At 35.3% G+C, this 16,985-nt stretch overlaps 1 protein-coding gene across 2 annotated transcripts in view; it reads right to left on the bottom strand.

Annotated features, from left to right (window-relative positions):
- LOC131061660 (urease) overlaps positions 1–16,985 on the bottom strand; it is a 190,177-nt gene that overhangs the window by 59,095 nt on the left and 114,097 nt on the right. For both annotated transcript variants that reach the window (XM_057995465.2, XM_057995467.2), the window contains 4 exons: positions 9,097–9,234; positions 8,927–9,018; positions 6,390–6,519; positions 6,080–6,238 (listed from right to left, as the gene is read on the bottom strand). In XM_057995465.2, the coding sequence (XP_057851448.2) occupies positions 6,080–6,238; positions 6,390–6,519; positions 8,927–9,018; positions 9,097–9,234 (519 nt within the window). The remainder of the gene's footprint in view (positions 1–6,079; positions 6,239–6,389; positions 6,520–8,926; positions 9,019–9,096; positions 9,235–16,985) is intronic.

Genomic DNA, 16,985 nt, shown 5'->3' with positions numbered 1-16,985 from the left:
GGCTGGTAATGCTTAATTTAGTTATTTGGAGGTGTCCGTCTATTTACTGAATCTGTTATCTTAGTTAAATTTATATTTTTATGTATCTCTCTCTCCCTATCCTTCCCTTTTTTCCCTTTTTTTATCAAGAGAATCCGCAGTCCTTTTGAAGACAGTATCAACCCAACTTGAACCATTTGATAAGCAAGACCATTAAAGTTTTGGGGAACTCATCCAACAATCGCCTATCTCACCGTAAGTCCCCCTTGTGTTTCTAGCATAAACACATCAAACCACTAAGCAATCCCGCAATCAAGACCTGACAAACGAAACCTTGAGGTTGTCCCCTTTGATCAAACGTAGAAAATAGCATTAGGGATTTCCTTATCTCAAGAGAGGATAGGATGCTCACCGATTTTATTCTATTCTGCATTGGCCGTATGGAGTTTGTAGCAATGCGATTTCAGACACGTCAACAAGTTTCAGCATGATCAAATTTTGTTTACGATGTCTTGACAAGTATCTTGTAAGGTGGTTGATATTTGATAATATTTCAATATTTGCACTAAAGTAATGAAGTGACGTTTTATTATTCACTTTAGTATTTAACTACTAAACAAGCTGTTTTTTGCTTCCCAAGTTGGATGCCTAGGTGATGTGGGGACTTAAGTTGTCTTAAAACATTATGGAGACATTTTCAAGGGAAAATTAAACATTTGAATTTTAAAATGCCCTAATTCTCTCCGAACTCTACAAAATTGGAGTTTTGGCTCTCATTTCTCTCATTCAAATGTTGCACACAAAACATGATGCTACTGGAATGAACAAAGGTCTTCCAAGATTGATTGAGGATGGAAACCCTCATCAAATACACTAGTTTCAGTTTGAAAGATCCTCCCTAGCTGGTTTGGTGTTTTCACACAGAAAACACATTAGTTATCACGGATTTTCCAGAATTAGGGATTAGAGAAAAAAGAAAATATATAAGGTATTTTGATTGCAAGATTTTTGGTGCTTGTTTTATGATCATTTCTAGATATTTTTGTGTTGTTTCTTAGAGACGTTTTCAGAATCCCCTTTTGTTGGTCATACAGTTGTGATTTGAAGTGTTCCCAAGATGGCCATACCTCACATGTTTTGCATTGAAATTTGTGCTGAGGTTCCGAAAATAAACAAGTATTGGTTTGTTTGTATTTCCCATTGTTGGGCTACCCTTCTAGGGTGAATTTTAAGGTTGTTAGCACTTAGCAGGTTCCAACTTTATTTGGAGGTGGTTGTATCACTGTACCATGCCGTACGAGCTTTCCTGGGGCTGGACATGGGTTTTTTTCCAGCATAAGCGCTGCCTCTTTGTCAATGGTACATGACTGAAACTTATTTTCAGATTTCTGGGTTGACTCTTTTGCTTTTAGAGATTGTTGTGAGAAGCTGGAAATGGTGTAATTATTTGTGGAGGTGTCTTACTCAAGGCTGGAGTGTGATTGAGAGGGCAATTTCACTGCTGTGATCCACTTTCCAGACCTACTGGGCGTGTTTGACAGCCTTTATGACAGAGCTGAGCATGATTTCTATTTATTGAATTAGTGTAAGGAGCCAAAATTGCTTGTTTCAGACCTCCTGAGTTTGTTTGAAGACCTTTATAACAGAGCTGGGCTTGTTTTCTGCTTATTGACTTGGTGTAAGGAGCCAAAGTTGGTTGTTTCAGACCTGCTGTTCATTATTTCTACGGCCTGCAACCAAAGTTGCATGGACACGGATACGGTATCGGATATGGATACGGTATTGGATACGGATACGGCCATATTTTAAGACCCCCAATATGGATACGGCTGGATACTTCATTCATAAAAAGAAATATAGACACATAATTGCTACATAAATAATGATAAGTTGATTTAACATTTTACAATATGTAAAAATAAGAGAGTTGCATTGGAAGATAACCCGAAAAATGGGTCACTCAAATAGAAAAACATTTCATTTGTCTTTCTCATTGGGTGTAGGTTTTGTTTATACCAAATTTTTTTTTTTTAAAATGCATGAATGAAGTTTTATAAAACTGAATTTAGGAAGATTTCTGTCAATTTTTAAAAAAATCAAATCATGTAGTATCTAGCATGATTGGAAATCAAGGTTTTTTGGGCACATGTGGGTACATTATTCAATGTGTATCTGAGCTGTATAGGATACGTATTTGTTTCGGATATGGGAACGGATACAGGGATACGCGTTCCCAAGGAGGGACAAAGGAGTTTCCAGCTACTCTGCCTGCAACATTTTCAGTGCAACTGGGTGTGATTGGAGGCTAATTTGTTAGTGCTGGGTATACTTCCAGCAGTTTGGTTTCGTTTGGAGGTGATTTTGATGTGTTTGGTGAAGTTGGATGCATGTTTTGGCCTATTGCTATAGCTGAGATATTTTTCATGTGTGTTGGAGGAGTGACATTGAAGGTAGTTTATCGCTGTCATAACCTACCAAAACTAAAATAGCAGACCTGCACAATATTTGCCTACTCTGTTTCAAGGTATTTTCATGTTGTGTTTCATCTGATTAGCTATGTTATGTATGAAATGTCTATTCTGAAAGTTTATCCTTCAAGAAACTTAAAAGAGCAGACATATGCTCATTCAAAATCAGTATCTGAACTTACTGACAACAAAGTTCCATTATTTGCAAGTTCTTGTGTGATTTCTTTTGGCAAATAAATTGAAAAATAAAAAAACGGTTACATTAGTGTTCTTTGTTTATAGCATGAAGTAAACTATTGATAGACCATCAATCCTTGCATCTCTTGCCATGCATGAAATATGAGATTTAAGTGTTAATTTCTAATAATCCTTATTGTCAATCTAACTAATAGTCATATGGTTTTAGATTTAGCTTTAGTAAATAGGATTTTATCACAAAAAATTGCAGTGCATGCAATCAATTCTTAGAGTAGAAGAGTAGTTATTTTTTATTTTATTTTCATGAAATATTTTTTAAACCTTATAAATACATGTCATTTTGCACTTAGTTTCTTAACAGTAATTTTATGTGTATTTGTTGCCGAAATTGATATTCACCAGTATTCATTATTGTTAATCCAAAATACATTATGTGTTCAAAAGAATTTGGTAATGCCCATCCTGCTTCTAAATTTCTATTGAGATGTTTTGTATTGTTTGTTATGTGTGAGAGAAAATCAAATTTCTTTTATCATGTTTGTAAGCTTTGCATTACAAGGCTATTCAAGGTTGAGAGTGAATTTGTACCAACTCTTTAATCCAATCTACCAAAACGTTTGTGTCCGTGCATTTAAACCTATCCCACCTTGTGTATTTGCACTATCTAGTCTCTATTTTTAGTTGAATACCATATAGAATAATTATAGGGTTTCTTTCAGTCAAACAGTACAAAAACATTTTGCCCTTAGTTGAAGGGTGTCTTGGCCTTTGCCTTAAGTGAATCCAAAAAGATGCACCTTTAGTTTTTTAGCATGATCATGCACCACCCAAGAAGCACTATACAAAGTGCAAATAGCAAGTATATATCGTTTAGATTAGGTTAGATTTTGTTTATAGGGAGCTTCCCTTCTAATTCGAACAATAGTTTTACCACACATCTATTCTATCCTGTGTCACATTAAAATGTGTGAATTAAAATGCTAGAATCTCCAAAGATGATTAAATATTTACGAGAAACTATGTTTAGCTATGGACATTTTGAGGAATAATAGATGATATTTTGGATGACTTATTCCATACTACTTTTAATTGAAATCAGTTTACACATTCTCTTATTTAAAGTTAAATATTTTAGATGATTTTGTATTCAGAGCTTGCTTAAGCTTGCAAGCAATCTATTTCCAGCAAAACTCTAGTTATTTTATTGTTTTGTTTTTATCAACAATAAATTGAATTGCCTTGCAAAATCTGCACTTGATTGATCACATGAGCAAGTGATTTTTTATACGCACTTATAAATAGGTGTTTTATACACTTTATATTAGCCAATAGTAATGTTATGCCTACTCGCTGCTGAAATTATTGTTTAGGCTGAGCATCTGTTATCTTGTGTGAGAGATTTTGGGAGCTGGATACAGATTAATGATTATTGCAGGCTTTCTATTGCATTTCTTATTAATTTGAGAGTTTGTAGATGCCTATGAAAATCACTAATACTTGACTCATAAGATATGGTCTTTAAATCCCAAATCAGTTATTGTGCTGTTATTATTTTTGGTTCTGCTACTTAGCCAAAAAATATGTCTCAAACAATCGTAGGTTAAATTGTTTGTATTGATTAGATCATTTGCATTGGTCATAAAAAAAAGAAATCTCTCATATGTGTTTGGAAGAGCTACTGTGCCCTTGTGCTCATTGCTAACAACAAAAAATAATGTAATTTTTCGTTTGTTTTGTTTGAAATTTAAACCCAACAAATACTTTGGGACTACTATAACAGCTAAAACGCATCTTCATAGATTAGTGTTCAAGAGTTTTAGTTTATTCTTCTATCACAAGGGAACTGTTCCTTGTAATTTGAAGAAAATGTTTTCATTTCATTTTGTCCTGAAGGGACAAAATAAAATGCTAACAATACTAGTAAGTTGAGTAATATGTGCAACATAAGCATCAAATTACCATGCATCAGAATGCATCATCATGTGTTGTGCATTGATGGGTTGTGAGGGAAGGAATGATGAGCATGCATAAGATACAACTATTGTCAACAAAGCGAGGTTAGTCAAAGATAAAGGTCTTGAATTTGAAGAATCGATGTCTTCTTAGCAAATGAACACTCAAGCATCTTCTCTAAGATGAAAGCAAATAAATCCACATGATTTAAGGAAACAAGTGAATCCGTTAATAATAAGAAGATTGTGAGACATCCAACTAGAGATGGTGCCTCTAATGCACACAAAATGTTTCCATCCTACATCAACAAAGGATCTTTGTAACATACAATTCTTTCAATCAAAATGGAAAACACAAGTTTAATCCTTTGTGGCCATGTAAATTAGCTAGACAAATGACAAGTAAATGGTAAATGTCAATATGAGTAAGAAAATATGATTGAGTTGGGAGCAAATGCCAAATTGTAACAAAGTTGTCCTTAAGGGGATTCTAATTAATGTAAATTCAAAACCACATGTCTCGAGTTCTGACCAAAATCTATCAATATAACCTTAGACTAAAGGTAAACATGAAGAAGCCAGAAAACAACACTAATCCACGAATGTGACCTTAAATCCTTGTCTTGTCATTGAAACCACTACCCAAACAGTAACCTGTAAAATCTGAGCCTCGGCAAATGAGACAAGATCTTGTAATCTGACAACACCCTGGATAGTTTATGGAGAAAATGGCATCACATCATTATAAGTGTAGTAGGTGATAGAAAGACTGATTGCCAAGTGAGTTTGAGTGCAATTATGTGATCAACCAAGGACACGACCTCCTTGAGAAGGAGGAAATCATAAATCATTTCCCTACAGTTGCAAATTCTTGCCCATTTATAAGCTTGCTTCCAAGCCCAACTTGAGCACAATCCATTTTAGTAGTCCTCTTGTTGGGTCTCATATGCTTTTCATCCAAATAAATCTTGTCTAAAAAGGAGAAAACAATCTTTTTACCTCTAAAGCTCATATTTATTCGTATAAGAACCAAAGGGGACTGATGTTAGAGGAAACCAAGATCATTGCATTTACAGTATCTCAGATATGTTAATTGCAAGAAATGAAAGACTCATAGAACGGCACTAGTACACCTATACTTTTCTGTGTAATAAAGACATCATAAAGCCACATCCAGTTGTGTTTTTTCCTATAGCAAAAGTGTTGATTCTCAAAGGTAGAAGGTACACATTTCATAAATATAAAGAAATAAGGTTTATTCCAAATCAAGGTTCCATCTAGCTATTACAGCAATCTATCTACCAAATACAGATTTACAATTTTAGCTCAAGATTCATGCAGTTCTCATTCATTGAAGCTCAGAGTAAAAAGAAAAATTATGTAGGCAATGAAGCTAGAGCATTAGAGGCTATTATTGAAAGCAAGGATATAAAAGAACCCAGATTTGAATAATGAATTTCCAATATAACATGATTCTTATACCTCTCCTATACGACCCATAGCTTGGGAGTCTGATGATATTATGCTAATTGCTCCCATATCATGCAAAATATCTTCTGCAGCTATTGTTCCTCCGCGTATACGTGACTCGGCGAATTTAACATCTTCTTCATTGTCTTTGTTCAAGTGATGGCATACCATCTGAATTTGAAGAAAAAAATAGTCGACCGTTCACTTGGAAGAAATCTTTGAACATTTTCTACTGTCTAATTTCAAGTACAATAAAAAAAACTCATAAAGAAAGAAAAAGAAACATAATCATGTTCTCTTGAGGATTGATAATTAGAAATACCAGCATGTCAAGATGTTCATCAATAGTGTTGTGAGTGAAAGGTTTTGTAGGATTTGTTGAGGATGGTATAACATTCTTCAAGCCACAAACTGAGATAATATCTGGAGCATGACCACCACCTGCACCTTCACTGTTGAACTAACACACATTTTTAATCTGAATATTGGTGAATCAAATTACACAACACTCGCTAATAATACATACGCTAAGTAAAATTGAAAACCTAATATTTATGAACCCATGTGAAAAACTAAACAAAAGTTCATGGATAAGTATATTGAATATTCTAGGTTAAGTTTTGGCACTTGTAGAGTACGTGCAAATTAAGTTTGGTGACAAAAATATCTAAAAACAAATTACAATGCTTATGTCAAAAATGTTTTTTTCATTTCTTAGAATAGGCCCACCTGTGAATTTCAAGGATTTGAAATCATTGCATAAGGAGGAAACACACACAAAGAACATTATAACACATCTTTATCATGGCTCAACAAAAGACTCTATGCAGTGTCCTACCTGAATAAGATATTAAAATAGGCCCACCTTTGAATTGAAATGAATTGAAAAGATTGTATAAGTAGGAACATACATAAAGAACATTAAATAACACATCTTTATCATGATTCAACAAGAAACTCTATGTTTTCTATATAGTGTCTTACCTAAATGAGATAATATATGATTTTTTCAAGATGCAACCAGTTCAATAAATTATGTTTTACAAATGTAGTTCATTGGCATAATATCATTGAAAGGAAACGTATTTAATCATATCTTATTTTATTCAATTGCTGGTTTGAAAATCTTCATACAGGCAATAATAATTGGGAGCATGTCAATCTTTGATAGTGGATGCATTCTGATAAAACCAGCCATAGATACTGCACTTAAATCATAGTTTGAAACTTTGAAGCCTTAAAAATTGTTCAAATAACCATAGAACTTGCATGCAAAACTTATTAGAAACAAATCTCTGCTAATGAATCATATAATGGAATATCCACGCAATTTACAAATCAATTGCATTTTATTTGAAATGCAAACCAACCATATTAGCCCTTGAATTTTGGATTTTCATAAAACTCGTGGTTGTTTCCAAAGAAGCAGATCACAGGAAAAAATCACAATTTATCATGAGATTTTGGATCTAAGGATGAACATGATTTTTTCCTGAAAACTGCATGAAAAATTCATGGGAAAAACCTGCATTTTTTCTCCTACCAATATCACACTGCTTTTTTTGGTTTTTCAGTATTAAATTGTCGCCACTGCAGATTACTAAAAGTTGCATTATTTCAATTGAAATTGATGAAGCCCCTATAGGTGTTGACTGTAGCAATGGAAAATGAAAAGGGAATGTCTAAGATTTGGAGCTGAAAAGAACTCAATTGGAAAATGGCCAAAGAACTCTACAAGGCACACTTGGATCACATCATTGCTAGCAAGAAACCTCCCTCAATTATTAGCTGGGTCACAAAACTGTGAGATACCAGCATCTAAGGTTTAAAAGTGATGTTGCCAATATGAGATACCGCCAGCAGTATGAAAATATGGTGAATTGCTGATAAAACTCACCCACTTTGTGAAATAAGGAGGAAGAAAGGCATAACACTGTGAGAAGAAAATCATACTCAAGACATGGCTAAGACACAAGTGAAACATACTCAAGAGTATTTTGAGTGATAAAGGCAGCATACTCATGAGTAATTTTACATAGAACATAATATATCAAGAAAAGATATGGAGTTAACTTAGACTCATCAAAGCTGAACATATGGCTGCCAAATGTAATCACTCTTTTTTATTTAATTAAGGCTTTAAGACATCTACATGATTCCCCTTTACTACTAGATATGGCTAAGAAATCATTTTTAGCTTCTTTAGAAACTTAATGGATGAGGAGAGTTTATTGACCTTGATTACTGTCATTAAGTCCAATGCAATGCTTAATCATCACAGGTCACATTACTAATATGGAATATTTTAGACTTTTATGTCTGTAGGGATTGGGAAGGTAATCTAAAACAAATATATTAGACTTCTTAAGAGAGAAGGATTTAAACACATAGAGAGTATGGGTGATCTTTTTATAACTTTTAGCATCATTAAACCATTTTCAATTGTGCTCATTTATAATGTTCCACATAATGCAACCAATTCATTACATCTAGATGCTACCAATTCATTACATCTAGATGCTATCTGTTGGATGACTATTCCTAGAAGTGACCTATAGCCCTGTTTTGAGTTTTCCAGCTTCTGCATGGTTAATATAGCACATTGGCTCTTTTTGGCCGATTAAATTCCAAATATGCATCCCGGATGTCATTCGTACTTTCTATGATACCTCTTTATTAATATTTAGTCTTATTTTCCACCCAGCTTACTTTGCAGACAAGATCATGATTGTTAAACATTTTTTAACAAAACTACTGTGTCCTTGTTTGTAAAATCATTGAACCTGTAAATGGCTTAAAACTTCAAAGACTCCCCTATGATTGATATAGAATCAGACAGCATATTATATTTTAATTTACCTGTGATAGGTGTGAATAGTTCTTTCACGAAATGCTTTAATGGAATGCTCTACGCAACCACCCTCATTTAATGTATCTGTGTGAATAGTTACCTATAAAAAACAAATAAAACATGAGTAATCTATTGAATAACCTAAAAGAAAACTAAACACTCGGGAATATTCATATACCTGCACATCATAACTATCAGCCACAGTAAGGCACGTGTCAATGGCAGCAGGAGTACTTCCCCAGTCTTCATGTAGCTTTAAACCTATAGCTCCTGCCTTAATTATATCATCCAAACCTGATGCATTCGAAGTGTTTCCCTGCATTTAACATTCATGGTAAATGTAATCAAAGTTAAACATTAAATTTGCAACTCCCCTACAAATATTCTTAGTCAAGAAAAATATATATATATCTGTGTGTGTGTGTGTATTAAAAAAATGAACCAATGTTCTCCCTGCTATGAATTCATCATGCTGCTAAGGCTTCACAATGTATTCCACATTTTATATCCTAGCTCCTTTTCCACTAGATACAACAAAGATAGAAAGGAAGAAATTCTAGTAATGTTCCAAATAAGCTCAACACCACAAATTGGGATTAAAAATTTGTGGATGTTTAGATATGATCAAGGGGAGCTTGAACCATCTCTGTCAATCAAACAATGGATCTCTATATATAGGTTCTCATTAAAAGTGGCAAAGCAACCTGTTGTTGAATGGTAATATAATGTGCAATATCTTTAGTGAAGAAAATCTTGTGAAATTACTTTGTCATGTTCAGCTGTTCTTGGTAGTGGTTCTTCTACTATAACCATGACAAAAAAGAATATAAAATCTACTAGATAAATTTATTTCATTCTTTTTGACCAACTAGGTTATCAAAGTACTCGTATACCTAACCAATTGTTGAAGCATCAAGGTCTCCATATGTAATCACTATGAAAATTGGGGTTATAGTGAAGGTAATGTATTTGGCATAAACCCAAAAAGTTTGGCTCTTTGCGAATTTCTTCACCTTTATCCCCTACTCTATCTTGGACTCAGCTCACTAATTCTAGTCTAGTGTTATAACCGTTCAAGCACTCTTGTAACTCAATCATTCTCTCCAAGAGAATGAAATATGATGCATATTTGGTATCAACAAATTTCAGAAATTCCTTCTTGTAAAAAGGACTGAAATAGTGCATGTGAAGTGTAGTGATTGTAGATGTATATATACACATCTCTTGCATCGACTAGAACATATTTGATCTAGTCAATTTTACCCATGTCTTTGAATGCATTGTTCATGGCATGCACACAACAAAGAGTGCAATAAATATGTTTGTAGGCAACTTCATCTAACTTGCCCACTACCATTCAAACATATGTTGCATCTATCATAACCTACTCCATAGTGGTAGGACCAACCTCCTCAATTGCATCTCTACAACTCTGAAACAGAAACCTTGCATCCTTGAAGTGTCCCAAATAAACAATAGCCCTAAGGAAGTAAGGGCCCTCTACACATGTCACTATGAAATTGATGAGTAAAATGTGCCTAATGTCTGTCCACCCATCAATGATAATGCTACATCCCTATGATACCCATGCAGCCTTCATTTTCTCCATAAGCATGTTTATATTGAAATAGTTCTTGTCCCAAGTAATGGTCCTCACTTCATATCCTCTAGCGGCACATGTGAAGATTCTACTTTTGCGACCTTAGACATGGCCGTCTTAAAATAAGGAAAGCAAGCAACACAAAATGGCCATCGACAAAGAAGAATTTGCCAATGGCATCATCTACCTCATCTTTGGCTTATAGGTTGAACCACTCTAGCAATAGGTTGGGAGTTTGAGCTATACCTATACCTATAGCCCTACATTTTCTTCTAGTCTCAACTATACATTTGACAGAAAAAAAACCACTAAGTACTAGTAGCCCTCAATGTCATGGCACCAAAAATTGTCAAACTGGGGAGCTCACTAGCAAACAATTTATTTATCTTGTCCCTATATTGAAGTGACAAATGACCACATATACCAACTCCTTTGTCAATGATTTGACCCTTGGAAAAATCCTTCAACAAATTGGAAGGGTTACTATATCCTTAGCCTATATTGTATATTAGTATTGAGATGTGTGATAACCAACTATGGCTCACATAATTCTGAATTGGGTCATTTATGAGTCCCTAAGTATAGTTATTATAACCTACTTCAGCCTTGTTAGTATTAGGGTACTAATGTTGGCTAATGATGCCTATTATAACAGGTAATGAGTAGTTGTTAAGCATGTTATTAGAATTTTCACTTATATTGTAAAATGTTTGGAGGTTGCCCCCTTGAAGTTACTTATTATTATTATGTATTTGCATCTACTTTCTTAATATATTCTTCTCTTGTGCAAGTAATTCCATTAGAAGTCATATTTGCACATTTTGTTTACAAATTGATGAAAAGGGGTAAAAGGTTTACATTTTAACTATGATAACAAATACATTCAATGGCACAAATGTGTTGAAAAGAAGTTGTTCTACAAATAAGACAACAATGAAGAAGAAGAGGCATTAGGAGGTGTTGATGAGTTAGAGGAGTCATAAGATCCCCAGCCATCTCTTGTCATGCACTTTCATCTTTCAATGATTAGCTTCCCATGAACATAGGAAATAGTGCGTTTCCTAGAAAAATAAAAGGTGATTGACTCAAGAAATACACAACTTCGTAAACAATAAGTTGGTGACACAATTTAATTGCTTCATTTACCAGATTCCATATATTTTTATCAATACTAGAGATAGAGGTAGAGTTGATTGTTTAGGGAAATGTCATAGTATTAAACTCACCATGGGAGATTGTCATTTCCCCTCTTTGGAAATAGCACCAGGGAGAAGACCTTTAAAATTAATGTGAGAAGCAAGGGAAACAATTTTATATTTAAGGGGTGACCTATCATAATATTATTTTATTCAATTAAAAATTTAAAAGTGGTCTAAAACATTCGAATATCAAAAAAATAGTATTTGTAAATACTTTTAAGTGAAATTACTAATCATGAGCCCTACTTGGAAAGGTTTAAAAAGAAGGCACCTAGCTTTATTTGGTGTATAGCATTCACTTTGGCATTTCATTCACTTTCCAGATTGAGCATCATGTTCATTCTACTCATCCAAGGACAAAAACTCTTGGCCGTTTTCTAAAATCTTTGAGGATGAAAACCCTCTTGGATTTTCATTTTTTGAGGTGAGGACAAAAACCATCATTCTCTATCATTGGCAATTCCACACAAGAGTTGCATGGTTTACTGATTTGGAGAATTTCATCATACTTTTTTGGTATGGCAGATATTGACACACAAATAATAGATCGCAATCACTCATCCTCAACAGAACACTTGGAAAGGACATCATATTTACTTGCAGATTTCCAGGGATTCTTGTTGTTTGGGGAAATTTTTGGCATAATTTAGAAGCTACCCTACCGTTTTTAGAGGAATGAATCAGTTTTGGACAAGAGCAACCAACATTTAGCAACAGTTTTGGCAAGTTTTGTGAAGAGGAGCAATCAGCATTTCGACATTATTTCCACATTTTCAGCTAATGATCTGCATGTTAACATCTATATCAATGACTGTCGGACAGATCTACATTAAGGAACATCATTTTGGCAATCTAGGGGAGGGATCAGCATTTTTACAACATTATCAGCATCCTACTAGGGCAGATCTACATTAGGGAAGCATCTAAACATTGGTGCAGCACTATGTACAACCATTTCCAGCTGCCAAAGTCAATGCCCAGCCTTGCCAAAGTCATTCCCAGCTAAATATCAAATAGTAAAGCAGCTGTCCAAGTTCATTTTGGCTGCAATAATTTAGATCAGATCATTGTGCGTTTAATTATACATGTATGAGAATTTGACCATTAAATAAACTCAGAAATATTGTTTCAACATCATTTTATCAGCACTGTACTGGTGCCATTTATTAAAAATCAGATCTGGGGTTTGGGTAATGAAATTTATTGCTGTCGTACAATTTTTGGCCCTCATTTTTCAAGTGTAATACTCGGATTTGACTAAATTGTAGTCACAAGGTTTACATATTGTCAGTTCTTGCAACTGAGGATATGAAATAAGTTTTCCAGTGCTATATTCCTTTAGTTTGTTGTTTTCAATTGTTCATTTTTCTCAAAAATTTCAGAAAACACAAAAAATAAAAGAAAAATAGAAAAAATTATAATTTAGGGACATTATAGTGGTATCAAAGCCAAGATATTGTCAGCCTACAAGATTAGATATGAAATAAATTTCATACAGCCTGTTGTGCGTGTCGCACACACACACCCATCCTTGACGGGGACCCCCTTTGTTTTCGCCCTTAGTTTGCTCAAGAAAGGTGAAGCTAGGACAATGTCTTCGAAGCCAAACTCGCCTGAGAAGGGTGTTGCAAAATGGATATTCGGCATCTCTTGTCTCATGGCAAGATAGATGAAATCACACATTTCGGCCCAAAATACCCTTCTCAGACCAAAATTCGCAAACTTCAAATCGCGCAAAGCAACTAATCTGCCCAAAATTCATTCCCGAGGTTGGGCATTCAAACCAAATCCTGAACTTCGCGTGAACCCTCAAATGCCTGACAAAAAAAAAACCCCGAAGTTTCATTCGATGAAAACAATGCAGAAAATCTTGCATTTTCTTCATGTAGCCCGAAGTTCGCCTTCCATATCCTCTGCAAAACCCGCGTTTTGACGTAGTCGCCCATTCTCATCAAGAAACCCGAAAATCATCAATGAAGGGCGAAATATGAATTTCGTAAAGTCAGAATTGAAGTCACCCGATTCATTGTGACTTAGAAACCCGAAATTTTACCTAGTAGATGGAGGCATTCATACCAAATCGCCCAAAAGGGCCTCATGGGCGAGAAAGTTCAAGTTCGCAAAATCTCCTTAAGGCCCGAAAACAATATCATCATATGAGTGTAAAATCTTCAAACTACCTCATTGACCCGAAAATGGAAAGCAAGCTTCAAAATCACGCAATATCAGCACCCAGAATCGCTTCAAAGGCCGAAAATGAAGTTAGGTAAGAAATTCGACCAAGTCAAAGATGCCTTCAACAAAATCACGCAAAACTCGCCAGAGGGCTGAACTAAGAATCCAAATCGCACATTTTTATCTAAATAGCCCGAAAATAATTCAAGGAATCCAATCGTGCATTTGGGCCTAAATGGCCGAAAGGCAATGGCACACAAATCATGCATTTCCACTCTTAGGCCCGATTTCTTCTAAGCAAGAATCGTATATTTCACTCCAAATGCCCGAATTTGGCACGTTGTCCTCACATTTCTTTAAAGTAGCCCGAGTATTTTTCCAGAGAAAGATCGCGCATTTGATATGAGAGGGGCAAATTTTAGTCCAAAATCGCGCAAAAGGACCCATTTGGCTGAAAATGATAAGGATTCAAAATCATCAGAAGGGCTCATTTGCCTGAAAATCTCATTAAACTTCAGAATCGCGTAAAGCAATGTTTTAGGTCAAAAAGCCCTAAACTCCAAAATTGTGCCAATTAGCCAAAAATGGACGAAAAGAACTAAACTCGCACATTTTAACCAATTAGGCCGAAAAATGATGAAGTTCAAATTCACGCAAAATTGGAGAAATCTTTAAGAGCTCACAAACTCGGCTTCTAAGCCGAAAACAACTAATCGCACCAAATGACAACGCCTCACAAAATCAATCAGGAAGCCGAAATTTAACAAAAAATACCGAAATCGGCTAAAGGAAGGAAAGTTGCGCTAGGAGAAAGACAAGTTCAAAGGGCTCTCGAAATTGCTCTCCAAGCCGAGAATGGGAAGCAATAAAGGTCGCCCAATACTATCTCATAACCCGAAATAGCTTTAGGAGACCAAAAACGTGCAATATCAGCTTGTAAGCTGAAAGTCCTGACCAAAGTCCAAAAGTTGCATCTCAATCTTAAAACCCTAATTTCGTAAGGGGAAATTTTAAGTACAAACATCTTTTGTCTTCGTTCTTTGTCAGGCCAAAGCCCGACATCGCGTAAAATTTGATATTTGTTAAATTAATTTATTTAAATTTTCAAACTGATTATTAAAAGTCGAATTCATTGTTTGCAGGATAACATCGGGAAGAGGCTAAGGTGGCGAAAACCTGAAGTGCGAATCGAAGCATGATCGCGATCAATGCCAAGAAGCGAAAATGCAAAGAGCAAGATGACAAATCCAAGCGCTGCTAATGAAGAGCGCATTGCAAAGGATCAAAACCAAGTACAGAGAAGCGCGCCACCATTGGACAACAGGTTGAAATCCATCCTCGAGACCGAAGACAAAGAACACGCAGGAGCACTCAAAATGTGCATTCTCAAAAACACACTGCTGGAAGAAATTCCAGAAAATCAGTTTTTTTAAAAACTGAGTTGTTTAAATGTAAAGGACTACTTGTGGGCCCCGTCTAATGAATTCAAAACAAAAGGACACAAGTCAGTTATTCCCAACTACCATATTGACCTAAATTGATGTCAAATAGTGGTCGACAGTTGAGAAAGTGGTTGCGGGGATAACTGAGGATTAAATGGGCATGGGTTAAAGCTGCCAAGTTCTAGAAGGCAGATTGCAACTGTTGGATGCAGTCAAACCTGACCCTCGATTCAAATTGTAAATTCTATAAAAGGCAGAGGCCTTTCTCTTGTAGACAGTTAGATTGTTAGATTCTAGTTAGATTTTTAGATTTAGACAGTTAAATTGTTAGATTCTAGCTAGATTTTAGTAGTTAGGAATAGAGTAGAAATACTGCAGAAATTGTTGTAATGGCAACTGAAGCAAATATATGAACATTGAAATATGGTGTTTGTTATCTTTGTTTTATTATGTTTGCATGGTTTCTTTCAGCAGGTTTAGATAGATTATTTCTAGTGTGTAGGTATTTGATGGATTCGGGTTCATACCATTGGGGATATGTTGATTGTGTATACCTCTGTATGGTTAGCCTGAGCCTTTAAAATTGTGTTTAGTTCAATTGCAGGTGTCTATTTGAGTTGTGCCAGAATTGGGTGTTTAGGCATGCACCTGCAGTCTGAAAATCTTCTAAGTCTCCCTTGAAGATTGCACCGTTCTTGTGAGGTTATGAGTTATTCGAGCCAAGCAAGGATTGGTTATGTTGGATCCGTCTACTCACACACTAGTCTAGTTAATTTTAGGTCTCCTAAATCCTTCTCCTTTTCTTTTATTTCACAATCTGAAAATCACAGTAGACCAGCTTGTTGCAAACGTAAGGCCCCTTGTGCTCCCAGCACAACACATCAACCGTTGAGCTATCCCACAGTCAAGAACAGACATTTGGAACCTTGAGGTTGTCCCCATTGATCAACTAAAACAGCATTAGGGATTTCATTATACAAGAGAGGATAGGATATTCATCGAGAACATTCTATTCTGCGTTGGCCGGATAGAGACGTGATACGATTTTAGCCACGTCAACACAGCCCAGCAAAAAATAATTCAGAGTGTATAAGAGAAGAAAAGAGACCCAAAAATAGATGAGATGGAGTGAAAAAGAGAGTATTGACAGATTATAAGGCAAAAAATCAGTGTAACGCCATTATTTGTAGTCTTTGCAAGTTGTTTGCCCCATCATTTCTTCACCTAAGTGTTTGAGAGGGGTTTTCCTTTGTTTGTCAACTGTTTTCCCTTTGTTCAGAACTTTTATTGGCTCAAATGTTGGCATCTTGAAGTTGTTGGTGTTTTGTTAAAGTTTCAAAACCTCTAACAAGAGCCGACAAAGTATTCATGCCCTTGGCAAAGTCCAATGAAGTTTTCCTTACTTCTTTGTCTTTCAACATTTCTAGATTTTTCGAAACCTCTGTCAAGTGCTAACAAGGTTTTGTTAAAACCCGACATCATTTTCTAACTCCATTCTTCATTTTGAAAGGGGTAAAGTGTTGAGTATTTTGTCACTTCTAAGGTTTTTGAATGGGTGTCCGGAGTCGACGAGGTTCTCCTAACCTTGTTCATGCCCAACAAGTTCCTCGTTACATTACCAATTTTGAAGGAAGCACATTTTCAAGTGTTC

The sequence above is a fragment of the Cryptomeria japonica genome, chromosome 7 (genome assembly GCF_030272615.1).
Source record: "Cryptomeria japonica chromosome 7, Sugi_1.0, whole genome shotgun sequence".
Lineage (NCBI taxonomy): Eukaryota > Viridiplantae > Streptophyta > Pinopsida > Cupressales > Cupressaceae > Cryptomeria > Cryptomeria japonica.
The sequence above is the reverse complement of the archived record's forward strand: the minus strand, read 5'-3'. Positions and strand labels throughout refer to the sequence as shown.